At 41.7% G+C, this 21,567-nt stretch overlaps 1 protein-coding gene across 2 annotated transcripts in view; it reads left to right on the top strand.

The window, feature by feature from the left end:
* The first annotated feature begins 17,673 nt into the window (after positions 1-17,673).
* The window catches only part of CPM (carboxypeptidase M), a 94,494-nt gene continuing 90,600 nt past the window's right edge, over positions 17,674-21,567 (top strand). Inside the window, exons 1-2 of one of the 2 annotated variants that reach the window (XM_067009719.1) lie at positions 17,674-17,703; positions 18,005-18,167. Coding sequence is in view for 1 of the 2 variants with exons in the window: in XM_059080262.2 (XP_058936245.1) it covers positions 18,008-18,167 (160 nt within the window). In the remaining variant the exon portion in view is untranslated. The remainder of the gene's footprint in view (positions 17,704-18,004; positions 18,168-21,567) is intronic. The other variant, XM_059080262.2, reaches the window with a different exon arrangement.

Below are 21,567 nucleotides of genomic sequence, written 5' to 3'. Positions count from 1 at the left end.
TGCCTGGTCTGTCCTCCTCCCAACAATTTGGAGAAAGCAAAGACACTGGGATTGTGAAAAGATTATAAATAGGACACACTGGGGAAAAGTCTCTCTTTAGCCGGTGCTCTGCCTCAGAATGTCCCAGGTGTGTGTTTGGAAGAGGGGAGAGAAGGGGGCAGAGCCAGCTTCACAGCTGTGAGGCCTGCACCGTGTCTCAGGGCCCTTAGTTTAACACCGTGTTCTCACTGTCTCAAAATTCTTAATAATTTTGAACATGGGACCTCACATCTGTATGTTGCCCTGGGTCCCACAGACTGTGTAGCCCATCCTGGAGGTGGCAGCTGGCAAAAAGCAGCCTTCAGGGAAAAGCAAGCTCAGGCCTGACTCTCACCTGGACCTTAAACTGGTGCTTTCTTGACCAGTTTCTGGTCAAGTTCTTTCTCCTGCCAAGTCCTCCCAATGTCAGAACAGAGGGGCCTTGGACTCACTGACATGGGTCTGAGGGAAGAGCAGAAAAAGCTCTCTTCAACTGTGACATTTCTTTGAAGGCTCATTTTCATCCTAAAAAAAAAAAAAGTGGTATTTGCATTCTGTTGCATATCTATGTGTTGGATACATTTTTAAAATAAGACAGTCTTGGGACTTCTCTGGTGATGTAGTGGTTAAGAATCTGCCTGCCAATGCAGAGGACACGGGTTCGAGCCCTGGTCCGGGAAGATCCCACATGCAGCGGAGCAACTAAGCCCGTGAGCCACAACTACTGAACCCGCAAGCCACAACGACTGAAGCCCGGGCGCCTAGAGTCCGTGCTCTGCAACAAGAGAAGCCACCGCAGTGAGAAGCCTGCGAACCGCAACGAAGAGCAGCCCCTGCTCACACAACTAGAGAAAACCCGCACAGCAACAAAGACCCAAAGCGGCCAAAAATAAATAATTAATTCATTCATTAAAAAAAAAAAAAATCTTTCCCCCCAGAAATAATCTTTAAGTAAGACAGACACTTCAAGGAGATACAACCTCTTGCTGATCTGGATAGGAAGGCCTCTGGCCCCCCAAGTCACCTCCAGTGCTGTGGCAGTAGGGGATTCATGTGTCTAGGGGAAGAGAGGCAAAAGTCCAGTTCAGTCAGCACCCACTCACGGACTCCAGCTTCCTCCCCCGTGGCTCCTCCGTGGCCTTCACATTATGGAGCTCATTGTGTCTGGCTCCTTTATTTCTGCCCTTCTTCCTTTTCCTCTTGTTATAAAGAAAGTCACATTTGCAACAGCATGGAAGGATCTAGAGGGTATTATGCCAGGTGAAGTAAGTTAGACAGAGAGAGACAAATAGCGCATGATCTCACCTATAGATGGAACTTTAAAAACCAAAGAAACAGACAAAACAAAATTAAAACAGACTCAGAGATACAGAGGACAGATTGTGAATGCTAGAAGGGAGTGGGTTGGGGTTAAGAGATACAGACTTCCAGTTATATAATAAATAAGTCACAGGGAGTTCATATACAACATAAGGAACATGGTCAATAATATTGTAGTAACTCTGTAGAGGGGTAGATGTTTACAAGACTTGTGGTGAGCATTTCATAATGTATGCAAACGTCAAATCCCCATGTAGTACATCTGAAACTAATATAAAATCTTATATCAACTATATTTCAATTTAAAAAAATTTTAATTAAAAAAAGAAAGTCATATACACCTGCTAGAACACGGCCCTAAAATTGCTTTGTATTTTGCCAGTCTAGAGGCACGCTCACAGCCAGACCAGCCGGCTTCTGAGTGGGCCTCCTGGTTCCTGGTGGGGCTCGGCTCTCCTAGGATCTACCCAACTCCAAGTCGCCATCCCTCTTCTCTGCTCTGGACACAAGATCCACTGGTGGTGGGAGGTGGCAGGGCCAACGTTCAGCACATATGATACGAACTCTGACAGCAATGACAATTATCAGGCTCTCTCTTACATCTCAGAGTTGCTCATGCAGTGCCCTCTTTTCAGAAGACTCAAGGGCTTCTAACTGCCTTCATGTCTCAGGTTAGATGTCCCCTCCTCTGGGAATCCTTCCGGGACATACCCCACCCTGGCTCACCTCCAGGACTAAGCAGGTCCTCCCATCCTCCTCTTTCCTCCCCTAATAGCAATATGTATCCCACTGCACTTAATAATTCTTGCAAACTTGTCTGCATCCCCCGCTGAACCCCAAGCAAGATCAGAAAAGGGACTAGCTTGCCTGTTCTCCATTGTATTCCCCAGACTTGGCAGCCTCCTCTCCTCGACCACACACACACACACACACACACACACACACACACACACACACACACACACACACACAAATTGTTGAACATTGTTGACGGCCAGACACTGTTAAGTGATTTTCATTTATTATCTCGTGACAATATTAGAAGGAAAGGATTAGTGTTCCCAGTTAACAGATGGGGAAAGTAATTAAGATCTCTCTCTTAATCAGAGAGATTAAGTTGCCCAAGGTCACACAGTTGGAAGTGGTGCCATCATACTGTCAGACTTTAGTCTGTATTGTGAAAGCCCTGTGTCAGCCGGAGTTCAATCAGAGAAGTAGCACCACTAAGAATGATATAGAGTGAGGGATTTGTTTTAAGGATTGGTCTTGAATGGGCAATTGCTGGAGCTTGTTAAATGGTCCACCTAAGGCTACTGCTTCTGCGTCTGGTGCTGGGGACTGCAGTTTTGCAGGGCAAGTAGTCAGGAAGGAAAGATGGACATGAAGTGGAAGAGAGCAAGGACAAACAGGAGCCTGCAGGAACCAGCTAGAATCCTCCAGGACAGACTGGAACCCACACTGGTACCCCCGCTGCCTCAAACCTCCAACCTCCATGCGAGAAAGACTTCCATGAACAGTAAGCACCTTTGTCAGGGGTAAACACACACCTGGCCCAGGGATCATGGAAACTGAAGGAGGAGATCTGGGAGGATCTGGAAGAGCTGTGGGCCCAGCTGCTCTACATCAACCAGGTGAACCAACAGAGAAGCCTGAGCTGCAACAGCTCTGAGGCTCTGCCCTGATCTTCTGAGCATAAAAAGAATAGATGCATCACTCCCACCTTCCAAATCATGGCAAAACATCTCTTGTGACCATAGCAACCCAGAACTATACAGGGAAAGGAATTCTGGGAAACACAGTTCCAGCTTAGTTTACTTGCCACAATGTAAATCTACTTCACTCCCTCTCTTAGCTGCTTTTCTGTTACACGTTAAAAAAGATTTCCATTTTCCTGAAATCCAGTATTTATAACATTAATATACTATACAATATTATGCAGTATATTAATGACCTCAATAATTATTTTCATGCCAATTGCTTCCCATAATTCTGAAGTGGGGAGTGGGCTTGCCTACATCAGCTATCTAATCTCACGTCTAGTTTTTCTGGGACCCCCTCCCCCCAAACTGTACTTGGAGTGGCTGTCCTGGCTGAATGGCTCTCCCAAAGTAGTTCTATATGTTCTCCAGTATGGAATGTGTTCATGCTTGATTTAATCAAAGAGGAACCTCTCCTCACAGCATTGCAATCAGGAATTTCGAATTGTGAAAATCTAGAGGGTCGTAACAGGCACTTGTCTTTCTGTGCACTAGTTATTCACTTTCTTCTTGTGTATGTGCCTCAGTTTCCCTCTGAGGAGCCAGACTTTCTTCTGCTCTCTTAGTCCATCTGGTTTAGGAACAGCTGTCTCCACCTTCACTTCAGAAGTGAACAGACGAACAAGGCCACTCATCACCCCTCTTCCATCTTCCTCAGAGAATGATCATTTAAGATCATAAAATAGGTAGTTTCACACTCCCACTGAAAACTCCAGAAAATAAATTGTTAGCAGTATTTTTCTGATACCCATATCCCAGCTATTATAGGTAGATAATGAAACCTGGGGGAACAGATCAAGGAGACAATTATAAAACTTAAGTTTCAGTAGTTCTGTTGATTCTGCAAAGGTGAAACTGAAATGACTCCTCCATAGTCTGAAGATAATTCCCAATAGGAGTTAAATAAAGGCCTAACCCAGCAAAAGCACAGAACCCTTAAATGTTTGGGTCCTATTTGTTTGTTTGTTAGATTCTATTTGGGGCCTTGAGAATTTGCTTTCAGATGCTGTGATATTGTGACTTATAATAAGAAATATATATTTTATCTTCATCAAGTTTCTGGCACAGAGCTCCTAAAACCCCTAGAATGTCCTAAGTGATGAGAGCTTAAAGGTGTCTCTTGCTATATAAAATTGAGGTGACTTTTGCACCTAAGGATAGGAACTGGTTACCAAGAGAATCAACTGTGATTAGAGAGTTGGAACTTTCATTCCTACCCCCCTGGGTCAGGGAGGGAGAGAGAATCAATTGCCAATGGCCAATGATTTAATCAATCGTGCTTTTGTAATGAAGCATCCATAAAGCCCCAAAGGAGGGGGCTCAAAGAGCTTCTGGGTTGGTGGAGATTTGGTGCTCCCCTGGAGAGCCTGGAAGCTCAGAGTCCTTCCCTCATACCCTGCTCTATACATCTCTTCCATCTGCCTGTTCCTGAGCTATATCCTGTTATAGGAAACTGGTGCTCTAGTAAGGAAAATGTTTTTCTGAGTCTTGTGAGCCATTCCAGCAAATTAATTGACCCCAAGGGGATGGGGGTTGTGGAAACCTCCAACCTATAGCCGGCTGGTCAGAAGCTCAGGTGATAACCTGGATTTGTGATTCTCAGCTGAAGGAGGGTGGGCGGATAGGCGGACGAAGGACCTGTCTTGTAGGACTGAACGCTTAACCTGTGGAATCTGATACTATCTCTGTGTAGATAGTGTTGACTTAAAACAATAAAGCAGCCAGTTGTTTTACCATCAAAATGAGTTTATTCAAGAAACAGCAAAGAATTGCAATTCAGGACACGCAATTTATGGAAAACCACGGGCAAGTCCAGAGAACAAAGGAGAGGACCGTTCTTTTATAAAGGAGAGGAGGGGGTTTGGAAGAGCTGTTATAAACAAAGAGTCCATTGGTGGAAACAGGAGTTTGAAGTGTAGTGGCTTTTTATTGGCTGAGTTGTGACAGTCTCATTGGCGGGGCAGTGGCCGGGCAAGGAGAAAGCCTCCCTTCCGCCTGCTGGGTAGTAAAGTAGTAGCTTTCTTTCTGTTGGAGATGCAAGATATGTCTCTTGCTGTTAGTAATGCAGTTGAAGTTGAGTGGTAGGGCCTGAGAGCTCCTTCTTCTGGCCTTCCCATTCCATTTGAAATGTTTTCTGTTTATTAGTTTTCAGTAGTATCAGAATTGAGTTGAATTGTAAGACACCCAGTTTGTGTCCAGAGAACTGCTTGTTGGTGGTGGGGGGGAACCCCATGTCGCCACATTGAAATTAGGTGTTCAGATGCTTTTCGATGAGAAACAGCTCTTAGAGTTGTTTGGAAAGTCGGGATGTTGGAAATGGATAGAAAATATGACAGTATAAATGTATAGAAAATGGAATGACTCATCTCAATATTGTTTCTAATGGGTGTGAACAAATGTAATAAAAACTACATGAGTATATAAAATAAAACACACTATTCTCTCTGTCTGGACCCTCTCTTTCTCCATCCTTTAGGTTTCAGCTTAAAGAGACACATCTTGAAGAAGCCTTCTCTGACCTCCACTCATGCCCACCCCACCCTGATTAGTTCCTTTTGTTAGTCTGTCTCATAATATCCTGTAATTTCCTTATTTGTGATACACATCAAAATGGGCACTGAGTGTTTCTTGATCTCTGCGACTTCCCCAATAGAATATGAACTCTATTAGCATGAAGGCTATGTTTCTCCTTTCCACCAAGTATTCACAGTGCTTAGTATATTATTAGATGGTCAATAAATAATTATTGACAGGCTGAATGAATCAATCAAGCAAGCAATCGTGAGGAGATGAGAATTTGTTTTGGGTGTTGTCTAAGTATATTTATAATTTGATTTTGTGGAGGTCATTGTTGAATGGACATGATTTGGGCTATTTTCAAAAGGATCACTGAAAAGTAAATAATTAGATGAACTTACAAGTATCAACTATATGCAAATAGTCTGTCATTCTGGTACATACACATCTTTTTCTTTCTCCCTGCCCTCACCTCTTTTCTTTTCGTGGCAGGTATGGGATATTAACAAAGTTGGAGAACCGTTTCTCAAATACACAGGTTTTTTTTTTTTTTAATGAGCCAAAAGATATTAATTTCTCAACATTTAAAACAAAGCTAGAGAAGAAGATGGAATTCAGTGATTATACTGTTTCCTAAACAGATATGAGTACATTTATCATCTGCTCTTATGGCAGATGGATTGATAGCTACATAATCCAGTGACCCAATTAAATGCTGCTAAATGTTACCTTCCTGGCTTTGGAAATTTGCCTTATTTGGCCCAGGAAGCTTTCTCTCAAATCTATCATATAAAATATAGCAGAAAAAGTGAGAATTATTTTTGCACTCAAAGACCAAGCTTTTAAGAGAAAAAGTCACTTGTAACAATTGCTCCCTAACAGTAGATTATCATGATTGATTAAGATCTATTCCACTATTGGGAATATGTTGGAAGAAGCTGGGATGTAGAAATAAAAGAGAAGCAGAAGCAATCTACTATACCTTTTGTCCCTTTCTGTCTTGCTCACTTTCCCTAGGTGGTAATAATAATGATAACAACAATAGCTCCATTCTGGGGCTTATGAAGAATTTACAATATGCCAGTTGCTGCTTGTTATAAGCTCTTCACATATAATAACTCACTTAATATGTGCAACCCTATAAGATCCCTACAAACTTATAAGATTGATACCATGATTAGCCCCATTTTACAGATAAGGCTATGAAAACACAGAGAGGTTAAGTAACATGCTCAAGGCCAAACAGTAAGTGGCAGAGCCAGGGTTTAAACTTGGGTGATCCGGCTCCACAGACTTAGTTTTGAGCAATTTACTATATTGCTTAATATGTAAAAATATATTGAGGCTCTCTTCTTCCTAGAGTAACATTTATAAATCAGCAAGCATATACTAAGCACCGACCTAGATGCTGTGGAGCACAACTCACTCTAGTTGGGGTACCTTCCTGACCTAAATTAAATGCATACCACACTTGTTTAGATTTTTCCTGACAGTGGTTCGCAACTGGTGTGTTAGGACACCCTGGAGTGTCAGATCTAAGCTTTGACCTGATTAAACTTTCATTTTGCTCCACTGTCAGTAGATAGATAAAATGTTGAGCCAAGAAGGTCATGCTTTGCAATGTAGAATGTGGTCCAAACCCCTGAAGATAATACATAAGAGGCAGAAAGTAATGTCAAGCCAGCTCCCAAGAAAGATCACGGGTTTCTTCGAACTTATGAGCTTCTTTAGCGGAGAATTTTGATTCTAGAATGTAAGCTACATAAGGGCAGGGATTTGGCCTGTCTTGTTCACAGTTGTACTCCCTAGGAGATAGCACAGGGCCTGGCACAGGTAAGCAATAAATAATTGATACAGAAAAGAATGAATGAATGAAAGAGAGGGAGGAAGGAAGAAAGGAAGGAGGGAGGGAGGGAGGGAAGGAGGGAAGGAAGGGTGGGGCAGAGGAACAAATAGGGTTACTCCCACAGTGATGCATGCAGCACTGAAGAGGGACCATGGCGGGGAGAGTGATAATGGTGGATGCTTTTGTAGTCACTGCTATCTATTGTTATACCCTTCCAGGACCTACGTTGTGCTTTTTGATGACTTAGCATTTTTCAGCTCTTTCTTTCTGTATGCTATCAAAAATTCTAGAATTCAGAAGTTTATCATGAACACAGATGTGTACACAAAATCTTTACAAATCTCCCAAAGGAATGCTAACATATTTCCAGCTGCACAGCCAAGATAAAAGAACTATTCTGCTTGTATTGCAATAGAAGCTTGCATAACAAATAAAAAACACAATCACCATCCCTAGAGAAATGCTTATTAAAGAGATGTACAGTTCTAAAAAATAAAGGAGCACGACCAAAAAGAAAAAAAGATACAGTACAGAGTTCTTGTTTCAAACAGAGTGTTTGAGTTGAACTGTGTTCTTTAAATTTCTGGGTCCCACTGTTTAGATATCACTCTGTGGTCGTCTAGGAGAAGGACAGAATCTTGGACCTTACTGGAAACCATCTCGCTTTTCACTGACAGCTTTCATACCCCTGACTAAAAATAGTAATCTTTCCATCCTCCAACACTGTAAAGTCACTTTCTTCTCTTATTTTTTATCAAGAACTAACAGATTCCGTTTTGGTGGAGGTCGAGATCTGATTTGGGGGAGCTAGTTTGCAGGAGGTAGGTGCAGGGCTGAGGAGGGAGAGTCAGGCTTACAGCAAATACCCCTCTCAGCTATATGGGAAGCAGTAGGCAGTGGAGTCTTTGAGTGGCATTAGTATAAGGCATCATATTCTACAGGTGAAATTTCAAGAAAACTTGTCTTTTTTAAAGGCGACGTTTTTAAGAGCAGTTTCAGGTTTACAACAAAATTGAGAAGGAGGTAGAGAGATTTCCCAAATACTCTCTGCCCCTATATGTGCATAGCCTCCCCATTATCAACAGCATTCACCAGAATAGTAAATTTTCCAACAAGGATGAGCCTACATTGACACATCATAAACACCCAATCATCCATAGTTTACCTAAGGGTTCACACTTGGTGTTGTAAATCCTATGGGTTTGAACAAATGTGTAATGACATTTATCCATCATTATAATATACAGAGTATTTTCACTGCCCTAAAATTCTATGTGCTCTGCCTACTCATCTCCCACCCCTTCAACCCTACCCTGGCAACCAGTGATCTTTTTATTGTCTCCATAGTTTTGACTTTCCTAGAATGTCCTACACAGTAAGTCCCCTACATAAGAACCTTCAAGTTGCAAACCTTCAAAGATGCGAACATGCGTTCGCGTGTCCAATCACGTAAGTTAGTTCACGTGTCTGGCGTACATTGTCACATGCATGCATCCTCTACAAGTGGTTGTGCTTTTGTGTACTTTACTGTACTGTACTGTATAGAGTACAGTAGGACAGTATCTTTATTTCAAGGCCAGCATGTCTGGAAACAAGCGTAAAAGCAGCAGCGATGTAGCTGGCGCTGCTAAGAAGCGCCAAGCGATAACGATGGAAACAAAAGTGAAAATAATTGAGAGAGTGGAGTGAGGTGAAAAGATGGGAGAGCTGTTGTACTTTTCAAGGTAGTGTACTGTAAGATTAAAAGTGTTTTTCTTTTTGTGTGTGTGTTTTTTATGTACTATTTGTGTGAAAAGTATTATAAACCTATTATAGTACAGTACTATATAGCCAATTGTGTTAGTTGGGTACCTAGGCTAACTTTGTTGGACTTACAAACAAATTGGACTTACGAACGCACTCTCGAAAGGGAACTCGTTCATATATAGGGGACTTACTGTACTTGGAATCATATACTATGTAGCCTTTTCAGATTGGCTTCTTTCTCTTAGTGATATGCATTTAAAGTTCATCCATGTCTTTTTATGGCTAGATAGCTCATTTCTTTTTTAAAAAAATTTTTATTGGAGTATACTTGCTTTATAATGTTGTGTTAGTTTCTACTGTACAGCAAAGTGAATCAGCCATATACATATATATATATATATATATATATATATGTATATGTATATCCCCTCTTTTTTGTATTTCCTTCCCACTTAGGTCACCACAGAGCATTGTGTAGAGCTCCCTATGCTATACAGTAGGTTCTCATTAGCTATCTATTTTATACATAGTATCAATAGTGTATATATATCAATCCCAATCTCCCAATTCATCACACCACCTCCTTCCCCTTTGGTATCCATATGTTTGTTCTCTACGTCTGTGTACTCATTTCTTTTCTGCACTGAGTAACATTCCACCGTCTGAATGTACGACAGTCTATCCATTCACTTACTGAAGGACATCTTGGGTGCTTCCAAGTTTTGACACTTATAAATAAAGCTGCTATAAACATCTTTGTACAGTTTTTTTGTGTAGCCATAAGTTTTCAACTCATTTGGGTAAATACCAAGGAAAGAGATTGCTGAACTGTATGGTAAGAATATGTTTTGTTTTGTAAGAAAACACCAAACTATCTTCTAAAGTGGCTGTACTATTTTGCACTCCCACCAGCAATGTTATGAGAGTTCCAAATCCTCATCAGCATTTGGTGTTATCAGTGATCCCAATTTTGGCCACTCTGATAGGTGTGTAATTAAATCTCATAGTTGTCTTAATTGACATTTCCGTGATGACTTATGATGTGGAGCATCTTTTAATATGCTTATATGCCATCTATCTCTCTTCTTTTGTGAAGAGTCTGTTAAGATCTTTGGCCCATTTTTAAATCAGGTTGTTTATTTTCTTACTGTTGAGTTTTAAGAATTCTTTGTATATTTTGCATAACAATCCTTTATCAGATGTGTCTTTTGCAAATAATTTTTCCCAGTCTGTGGCTTGTCTTCTAATTCTCTTGATATTGTCATTATGCAGAAGTCTTTAATTTTAATGAAGTTCAGCTTATCAATTATTCTTTTCATGATTCATGTTCGTTTGTGTCAGGGAGGAAGAAATTTTCCTCTACCCTTCTAGATTGTTCTGGCTGATCTAAGAATTAAATTGATATGAGACAGATTAACATGAGAAAATCAAACCAAAGTTTAATAATGTGTATACAAGGGAAAGACCATCCTCATAAGACAAAAGAGGATGTTGACAGTGCAGAGTCAGTTACAGGAGGTTACTAACATTGATTTGTTTACTCTTTCACCAGTACCTCACTGTCTTGATTATTGTAGCTTTATAGTAAGTCTCGAAGTTGGATCATGTCAGTCCAAATTTGTTCTTCTCCTTTAATTAATTGTGTTGGCTATTCTGGGTCTTTTGCCTCTTCAAATAAACTGTAGACTCAGTGTGTTGATACTGACAAAATAACTTGCCGGGACTTTAACTGGTATAGCAGTGAATCTACAGATCAAGTTGGGAAGAACTGACATCTTGACAATATTGAATCTTCCTATACATGAACACAGAATCTCTCTCCATTTATTTAGTTCTTTGATTTTGTTCATCAGAGTTTTATAGTTTTCGTCATATAGATCTTGTACATATTTTGTTAGATTTATACCTAAGTATTTCTTTTTGGGGGGTGCTAATGTAAATAGCATTACGTTTTAAATTTTAAATTCCACTTGTTGTGGGCTTCCCTGGTGGCGCAGTGGTTGAGAGTCCGCCTGCCGATGCAGGGGATGCGGGTTCGTGCCCCGGTCCGGGAAGATCCCACATGCCGCGGAGCGGCTGGGCCCATGAGCCATGGCCGCTGAGCCTGCGCGTCTGAACGGGAGAAGCCACAACAGTGAGAGGCCCGCGTACCGCAAAAAAAAAAAAAATTCCACTTGTTGTTAGTATATAGGAAAACATTTGATTTTATATACCAACCTTGAATCCTGCAACCTTGTAACCATCACTTATTTGTTCCAGGAGGTGTCTGTTTTGTGAATTCTTTCAGACTTTCTACATATATGATCATGTCATCTGTGAACAAAGACAGTTTTGTGTCTTCCTTCCCAATTGTGTACATTTTTTTACCCCTTTTCTCCTGATTTCATTAGCAAGGACAGCCAGCATGATGTTGAAAAGGAGTGGTGAGAGGGGACATCCTTGCTTTGGTCCTGATCTTAGTGGAAAAGCTTCAGGTCTCTCATCATTAAGCATGATGTTAGCTGTAGGTTTCTTTTGGGGTTTTTATTTTTGCTTTGTGCAAATGAATTTTATTTTACTTTTTATTGGAGTATAATTGCTTTGCAATGTTGTATAAGTTTCTGCTGTACAATGAAGTGAATCAGCTTTGTAGTCTTTATCAATTGAGAAGGTTCTCCTCTACTCCTAGTTTACTGAGAGTTTTTTATCAAGAATGAGTGTTGGATTCTGTCAAATGCTTTTTTCTGCATCTATTGATATGATCATGTGGTATTTCTTTTTTAAGTCTGTTGAAATGATAGGTTACGTTATTTGATTTTCAAATGTTTAACCAGCCTTATATACCTGGCATAAATCTAATTGGGTCATAATGTATAATTCTTTTTATACTTTTTTGGATTCAATCTGCTAATATTTGGTTGATGATTTTTGCATCTATGTTCGTGAGAGATACTGATCTGTAGTTTTCTTTTCTTGTAATATATTTTTCTGATTTTAGTATAAGAATAATCCTGGCATCACAGATGAGTTAGGAAGTATTCCCTCTGCTTTTATACTCTAAAAGAGACTGTAGAGAATTAGTAAAATTTCTTCCTTAAATGTTTGGTATAATTCACCAGTGACCCATCTGGGCCTGGCATTTTCTGTTTTTAGAAGGTTATTAGTTATTGATCAATTTCTTTAATAGATATAGGTCAAATTTTGTCTTAAAAAAAAGAAATTTAAATGTTAACTTGTAGAAAATTGGTAAGATGCTAATATTTTTGTCTGAGATACAAATAACTTTTGTCCTTTACAGATGAAAATGATTTCTGCTCTGTAGAGAAGATAACACCAAAGGTTACAGTTTACTGCTCTGCAGGACATTAATCAGATTTAGATCTAATTTATCAATAATTTAGAATGATTTCGGTATTCTTTTTTTCTTACACTGATATATATAAAACATTATTTCCCATATCTTTCTTGGAACCAGTTTTGTTTCCTGCTGGCTTCCTTAATAATGAGTTAAAATAAAAACTTGACTTACGTTTACTCTATATTTGTATGAGAACTTTTTCAAACATTTTGAAATTATACTTTTGACATTTTATAGGAATTCAGCTTGGCCAAATGCTTTAAATTGCATGTCTAAGAACTGATTCTGGGCTTCCCTGGTGGCACAGTTGTTGCGAGTCCGCCTGCCGATGCAGGGGATGCGGGTTCGTGCCCTGGTCCGGGAAGATCCCACATGCCACGTAGCGGCTGGGCCCGTAAGCCATGGCCGCTGGGCCTGCACGTGCGGAGCCTGTGCTCCGTGAAGGGAGAGGCCACAACAGTGAGAGGCCCGCGTATGGCAAAAAAAACAAAAAAAAAAACTGATCCTAAGGAAATAAGTATGTGCTCAAAAATATAGCTCTAAGACTATTTACTGTGTATAACAGTGAAATACCGGAAACAAATGTACAACATTAGGGGACTAATTAATACCTAAATTTGTTTTAAGAATGGTTGTTTCTGGGTAAATGGAATTTGTAGATTTTTAAAATTTCTTTTACTTTGTTCATATTTTCTTTCTTTTTTTTTTTTTTTTTTTGCGGTATGCGGGCCTCTCACTGTTGTGGCCTCTCCCGTTGCGGAGCACAGGCTCCGGACGCGCAGGCCTAGCGGCCATGGCTCACGGGCTTAGTTGCTCCGCGGCATGTGGGATCTCCCCGGACCAGGGCACGAACCCGTGTCTCCTGCATCGGCAGGCGGATTCTCAACCACTGCGCCACCAGGGAAGCCCTGTTCATATTTTCTTGTGACACTTTTAGAAGAAGGAAAAAGCAAGCTGGAAAGTCACAAGTCTAGTTTCATTGGTCTTCCCATTTTTGTTGACATCTATTGAGGTATATAGCCCCTGACCATGGTCTCCCCCTCTGCTCCAATTCCTACCACTATCTCAGGGAACTTCAGAGTTCTGTCCTTGGACAGAATCATCTACCCACCGTAGCTTTTCAAATTCCTTAATATCCTATTTCCAATGACCTTCTTCACTTCTGTAATTCACTCCAAAGAAATTGTAGATCCCATCTTCATTTAGAACTGTTTACCTCTGACACTTCTGTGCTTTTCACTCTGTTTTGATTTTATTTATTTATTTATTTATTTTATTATTTTTTTTTTTTATTTTTTATTTTTTTTTTGCGGTAAGCAGGCCTCTCACTGTTGTGGCCTCTCCCGTTGCGGAGCACAGGCTCCGGACGCGCAGGCTCAGCAGCCACGGCTCACGGGCCCAGCCGCTCTGCAGCATGTGGGATCTTCCCGGACCGGGGCACGAACCCGTGTCCCCTGCATCGGCAGGCGGATTCTCAACCACTGCGCCACCAGGGAAGCCCTGTTTTGATTTTAGATGAAAATGCCTTCATTGTTCTTCCGATTAAAAGTAACACATGTTTAACTGCAAATTTTGTCAGAAAATACAGAAAGATTTAAAAAAGAAAAATCAAAACCTGGCAACTTAGAGCTGACCACTCAGCATTCTGTAACCCTTAAAACTTTTCGCTAGGAATAGTTTTTTTGTTTGCTTTTCAAAATGGGAATTTACTATTCATTTGACTTTTACAATCTGCTTTTCGCCACTCAATGATTTATTTTTTCAAGCCAATACAGACCTATATCATCATTAATATGGCTGAAAATATTTTATTGTATGGCTATAATATTCTTTATCGGACCCAAGGTGTCTCAACCTCAGCACCAAAATTTGGGGCTGGATAATTCTTTGTTGTGGGAGGCTGTGTTGTCATTGGGGGATGTTTAGCAGCATCCCTGCCCTCTACCCACTAGATGCCAGTAGCACTGTCCTCCCTGCCCCCCACCCCTACACACCAGTCATGACAATCAAAAATATTTCCACTAGGGCTTCCCTGGTGGTGCAGTGGTTGAGAGTCCGCCTGCCGATGCAGGGGACACGGGTTTGTGCCCCAGTCCGGGAAGATCCCACATGCCGTGGAGTGGCTGGGCCCGTGAGCCATGGCCGCTGAGCCTGCGCGTCCGGAGCCTGTGCTCCACAATGGGAGAGGCCACAACAGTGAGAGGCCCGCGTACCGCAAAAAAAAAAAAAAAAAAAAAAAAAAAAAATTTCCACCTATTCCCAAATGTCTTCTTTGGGCAATGTTAACGCCCAGTTGAGAACCACTGATATAATCAACTTGCTATTGTTTGTTTATCTACCTTGTCACAATTAAAAACAGTGGTGCTTATAAAGATCCTAACATATAAACTCAGCACTTCTCCAAATTACTTCTATAGCTTAAGTTTTTAGCAAGAAAGAGCGTATTTAAAATTTTGATGTCTATTCCTCAGATTTCCTCCAGAAAAGTGTATCAATTTATAATACCATTAAAATAGCAGAAATGTCATTTCCCCAGATCTTGTCCATTTCTAGGTATTATCAATCTTCTTAATCTTTCTTGGTGGTAAGCAAAACAAAATATTACTTTGCCTTTTTAATGTGTAATTCTTTGATTGCTAACCAGGTCAGTAACTTTTACTATGTTTATTGACCATTTGTATTACTGCTTTTATGAACCACCTATTAATGGCCTTGCCCATTCTTGATTTTGTAAGAGCTATTAATTCTTCCAGTTTGTGATTTTTTGGGTAACCTTTATGCTGAGTTTTCCTTATAGCAGGTATACATTTTTATGATGTTAAATTATCTGCCTTTTTATTTTGTTTTTACCTTTAGTGGTGTCGTGCTTAGAAAGATCACCTCTGAAGTCTTAAACATTAGTGTTTTAGTCTATTAAGCCAACATTTTATTCCTCCATGTGTTTCACACTCTAACACTAAACTTTTTTGACCTCTAGGCCATTGCAAATAAAATTTGAACGTACATAGGACTGGAAATCTTATTAAAATGCATGTTCTGATTCAGTAGGTTTGGTGTGAGACAAGGGACTCTGCATTTCCAGAAAGCTCCCAGGTGATGTCAATGCTAGTCCTGGACCACACTTTGAGTGGCTAGGTTCTGGACCTTCAGCCCTCAAACCCCTGTACTCCCTACCTCCATTCTCTGGTTGGCTCTCTCCTGAATTTGCTTCCATTCCTTACCTAGTGTGAACCCCAAGAGCAGTAATTTCAACTATACCTCACCCCTTTGTTTATCTGGAATAAGAACACTGGTGACCTCCATCCCAGTATTGACCACGCCACCATCTTCTCCAGGCTCCAGCCACAGCATCACTAAAGGAAATCTCAAAACTGCCACTTGCTTCTGTAACAAATGTTTGATTTCTAAAGTCAGATCAGAAATCCTTCACTTTGTTCCTTGACAGTTCCCTTTCCCATTCCTTAGAGTAACTTTGCCTAAATTTAATCTCCTCGACCCTATTCCACCTCCTTTCAGGCCTCCAGTCAATGAACGACAATGAAAGAACTTCTTCAAACCATCTGGTGAAAATCACAGTTAGCATAGCAACTGCTGAGTACTTTTTCTTTTAATCCACTCAAAAACCCAACACCATCGTATTAAGATTTTCCAACTCTTAGAAAATTCTGCTTAGATTTATTAACTAAACTAGGTTATTTACTTAATAGATACCTCCCAGAGTTCTCTCAATATGCCTGCCAACCTTATTTAGGTAAGTACAATTATCATTTCCATCTTACCGACTAGGAAACTAAGGCACAGAGAGTTGACACAACCATTGAGTGTCAGAGCAAGGCCAGGGACCCATATCATGTGATGCTATAATCATAGCTCAAACTTCTTTACTCTGCTACCCGGGAATCACAGGTGGCCTCAGGTTCCAAACCGCTCAATTCTACAGTAGTATCTGTATCACAGACAAAGAAGAGGCAGGATGAAAAGTAACCTTTAAAAATTGTATAAAAAATAAAACAATAAATTATTTAACAACAAAAAAAGAGACAAGCAGTCACTAAAAGTACTCAGCTCTTGAGGGCACGTTCCATTCACATTCCCGGGCCTCGGAAATGTTGTTCAACCCGTTGGGGGTGGGGCCCTGGCACTACTGTTTTTAATCTGTTAAAGGGGAATGTTATCCCAAATCAGTGCTTTTCAATCGTTTTGCATTCACTGGACCCGTAGCACAAGCCTCCCGTTACTCTGATAGGTAATGTGTGACAGGTGTGCGCGGTCTTTGCCCGTCCCACACACCCTCTGGGTTTCGGCGAAGTCCTTGCTATCTCTAGTGCAAACACAGACCACCCCATCCTTCCAGAAAGAAGCATTTTAGGTAGAGATAACTGAAACTGGCCTAGGCAGTGTTAGTGGCAGCAGCGTTGACTTTACAGTGATACCTCTGCTGCCTTCTTCCATGTGGTTTCCAGACTGCCAGTCTTCAACCTAACTCTGACTTAGTCAAATCTCATACACTATAAATATTTGTCGGAAAATTTCCTGGACTCCACACGACGGCATTTAAAACTTCTACACGCACGTTCTGAAATGCCACGCGACTACAGAGCAGGGTTGGGCCGCTTGGCGCAGCTGGGAGTGCGGCCCTGGCGACTCGGGTCGGCGCCGAAGAGCAAAGGAACCCGCTCGGGCTGCGGGCGCCCGGGACTCGCGGCGCCTCGTGGGGCTCCAGGTGAGCCCGGGGCGCGCCAGCCCGCACCGCCCAACTCGAGAAGCCGTCCGAGCCTTTAGCGTCTCCAAGCTCGCTGCAGTTGGAGCCACCTCGTGCCCCTTTGGTGGAGCGCCCCGGACCCCTTCGGCGGACGGAGCCGTGGCCGGAGTGAGCGCACTGCCAACCTTGGACGCCGGCAAAAACTGGGGCCGCGCGACGCAACTCGGCTTCGGGAAGCTCTCAGCTGCGCCCCATCACAGGCCGCCGCGCCCAGAGAGCTCGAAGGAGGCAGAGGAGCCCGGACCGCCAGGCTCGGCCCCGCCCCGGAGTGTTCCGCACGGCGCCTGATTGGTCTGGAGAGACGTCAGTCAGGCGTCGGGGGTGGGACCCTGGCCGGGCTATTAATACCGGGTCCCGCCTGGTGGCAGGAGCCGGGCGGAGGTGTGCTCCTGGGCTGAGGGTGAGGAGCTGTATGCGCGGGGTCGGGCGCAGCTGCTGCAGCTGTCGGGCGGCGGAGAGCGGCCGAGACGTGGGGAGGAGGAGAGGGTGGGAGACGCGATGGAGGGCACCAGGGGCTGCCCGTGCTCCGGGTGCGCTCACTCCCGAAGCTGTTGCTTCCAACTTTTACCTCCTTCGGAAGCTGGGAGTGTTAGTGCCGGGAGATCTGAGACTAGACAGCGGAGCCGAAGCGAGTAATGTGCACACTCCCCACCACCCCCTTCCTCACCTGCTCAGCTTTATTATTGTTTTTATTCATCTAGAACATGGACTGCGCCCGCCTCTGGCTAGGGCTGTTGCTGCCTGTGGTAGCTGCGCTGGACTTCAGCTACCACCACCAGCCAGAGATGGAAGCGTTCCTGAAGAGTATCACCCAAAACTACAGTTCTATCACTCACTTACACAGTATCGGGAAATCTGTGGAAGGTAGGGTCCGTCTCGTGTACTTTTCCAAACCCCTAGTTCTCCGTTTCATTCATTAAATATGCCTTAGCCCCCTGTCCCCTCTTCATGAAGCGACTCAGAGGGGCTCGAGCGGATCCATCCCTGCCTTGCGTGTTGGTTGTTTCTGCTTTCGTGAGTTGTGTTGCTTTTTGTCAGGGGAGTCGTAAGACCTGAATTTTACTAAACGTCTCCGCTGTCATTCGGTGTCGAGTGCGTTGCGTTAATGGCGTTCTGTTTTGGGATCTTGAAGACAATGATTTCCTGGGATGAGTACTTTAGGTTTTAGTTTTCTACATGAACCTCTGCAGAGGAAGTCTGTTTACCCATCTCAGGTTTGTTTCCCTTTTTGATGGCTGCTTTAAATATGACTCGGACTGTTAGGATCGTGCCTTCAAGTCTCTTTTAAACCAAAACAGGGCAGTTCTGTTGGTGAGATTTCTATGTCACGTATAATTAGCCCTATGGCTTAAAGTTATGCAAAAAAGTGGCTCTGGTACTGATTAAAAGGCGATTTTAAAAGTTATCCATTTGAATGAGACAATTGCTGGATAATGAGTGTACCATAGCAGCGATTGGTATTGCTCTTAGTATTTTTGCGTTCATTATTTAATTACTTTATTGTTTTAATTTAGAAACCATATATTAAGTATAAATATACAACTATATATTAAGTAATTCTAATTTTACTAGATAGGAAAATTGAATCATAGTGAAATTAAGTATTTTGCCCAAGAACACTCAGATCTTGAGTGAGTTTTATAACCAGGATTGGCACTCAGATCATTCTACTCTAAGGCTTAGCCATTTTGGGACAAGGCAAATAATTTTACCAGATATTATTATTTCTCAATCTTATTATATTGGTACCTCCCCAAAGAGATTAGCAAATAACTTAATGCTTAAATTATAAGTTTTGTCAAGTGTATGTAATTTGGATGTCAGCTCTTTATAAGGTGTATTTCAACCCCACGTGAATTTTAGCTCTGAGTTTTTCAACCAGTTTGTGAGTCTCTTAATTACCATGTTCTTAAGTGATTGTTTTCCAAAAAATTAAAAATCCTTGGCTTATGTGTGTAATGGAATTTTTGTTTTTCAACAACGTTGCTAAGGAGTTGGTGCCAGAATTACTCTATATTGCTGTATCATCCAAACTTATAGAGGTTGGATGTATGAGAAAGCATATCCTGAATCAGCATATTTATTCAGCCTTTTGCAATCATTTTCCCCTAGGGCTAGAGAAGAGCAATTTTTAAAGATCTAAGAATACTAATTATATTAATAAAGGAAATGTAGAACACAACTGACTTGAGTTATTGTTCAGTCATTTAACCCACAAGGTGATGCCAGTGTTGTTAATTTTAAGTACTAAATGATTTGGTTTTTATTTTTTTCAAGCACAAAGTGCTTGTGACTGGGGCCTCTCAATGTCAACCAGCTATTTTGATCTACCCTGCGTGCTATCAGACCACGGTAATAATGAAAGGCAGCAGGCTTAATTGTTTTTACCTTGTGTGCACTCTTGTGGTTAAAGGACTGAGGAATTACCATGTAAAAAATAAAATCTGGCACTAGTTTAGGTCAAATATTTGTATTGAGTATGTTCTGAATAATTACTCCGACTAAGAAAAATCCCCGATCTGCTATTAGGTTTTGAGTAGTAGGTTAAACTGCATGCTAGTAACTGGGAGTCAGTTGCCAAGCATATTTCTTGGTACTCTTTTCACTAGATGCACAGTTTCCCCTGGCCGTCCTGCCCTCCGATGTAAGATAAGTTTGCTTAGCAAACAGGATTTACCATATGTGTTATTTATTTTCCTTTGTTATTGTGAATGTGGGCAACATACCTAGAAGGGAAAGTAATCTTCCTACCTCGCCAAATACATTTTTAGTTTTTGTAGATGCATATCACGTGTATTTTCATTTCTGTAATCATGGATTCTCTTCTGCTTTTTTCCCCCCAGTTCACATTATTTCGTTACGTATTTCCATGAATTGAAAGGTCTGCAGGTGTGATTGATTGCTATATAGTCTTTTATCCTTGATTATGTGAATTTCTTAGTCATGCACCTCTTTGCGGCATCTGTATAATTTCTGGTGGCCTCTGTTATAAACAGTGATGCTAAAAAAAACCATTGACGGGCTTCCCTGGTGGCGCAGTGGTTGAGAGTCCGCCTGCCGATGCAGGGGACACGGGTTCGTGCCCCGGTCCGGGAAGATCCCACATGCCGCGGAGCGGCTGGGCCCGTGAGCCATGGCCACTGAGCCTGCGCGTCCGGAGCCTGTGCTCCGCAACGGGAGAGGCCACAACTCTCTGCGCAACAGGAGAGGCCCGTGTACCGCAAAAAAAAAAAAAAAAAAAAAAAAAACCATTGACACATGTCATGATTAATGGCCTTCTATTATAATTGATTTTTTCCAGTTTTTAATTTTGAAATGTTTGAAACTTACACAAAAGCTGAGTACATATATACACTTCACCTAGATTCAGCCGTAGTAGACAGACCATATTTCAGTTGAGCCTTCTAGAGGAAATCCCATTACCTAATATCAGAGTAAAGAAAATCTTAGGTAAAACAACAGAGGCAACTAAAAAACAAAAAGAACAGACAGCTGAGTTGAGAAAAATCAGAAAATGTAAATGTTCATTGATTCATTCCCTCATTCAGTTAAGGGAGCACCTCTCCTATCCTTTCTTTTTTTTTTTTTTTTTTTTAATTACTCCTAAGCCCCTTTGTCTAGCGTGTTCCTGGCACATATTCAGTGATTTTTATCTGTTTGTTTAGTGGCTTGACTATTTGCTGAGGGAAAGGCATGTGAAGCAAGCAAAAAGTTGTGCCATTTGTGCCCTGCCATCAGGTAGCCCCCTTTAAAATACAAATGTATTTATTATAGATTCCACAGCTATTCTCTTCACATCCCCCCAGATTAGTTCTAGGACCACTTTAAATGAGATTTCCTACATCTCTCTCTTTTTTTAAAAAAAAATTAATTTATTTATTTGGCTGTGCTGGGTCTTCATTTCTGCACGAGGGCTTTTTCTAGTTGTGGCGAGTGGGGGCCACTCTTCATCGCGGTGCACGGGCCTCTCACTATTGCGGCCTCTCGTTGCGGAGCACAGGCTCCAGACGTGCAGGCTCAGCAGCTGTGACTCACGGGCCCAGTTGCTCCGTGGCATGTGGGATCTTCCCAGACCAGGGCTCGAACCCGTGTCCCCACCTACATCTCTTTTCTAAGAATCTTGTCTTTCCTCTTGCTAAGTCAATCCTTGATCTGAATAAGGAAGGTTGCAAAGGGCAAGGGTTAGATAATAAAATCTGTTATAAAGTGCTTTCCATGTATTCGGTGTTGTAATACATTATTTCAATCTCAGCAACTCAAATAG

Source organism: Kogia breviceps, chromosome 12 (genome assembly GCF_026419965.1).
Source record: "Kogia breviceps isolate mKogBre1 chromosome 12, mKogBre1 haplotype 1, whole genome shotgun sequence".
NCBI classification, from domain to species: Eukaryota; Metazoa; Chordata; class Mammalia; order Artiodactyla; family Physeteridae; genus Kogia; species Kogia breviceps.
The sequence above is the reverse complement of the archived record's forward strand: the minus strand, read 5'-3'. Positions and strand labels throughout refer to the sequence as shown.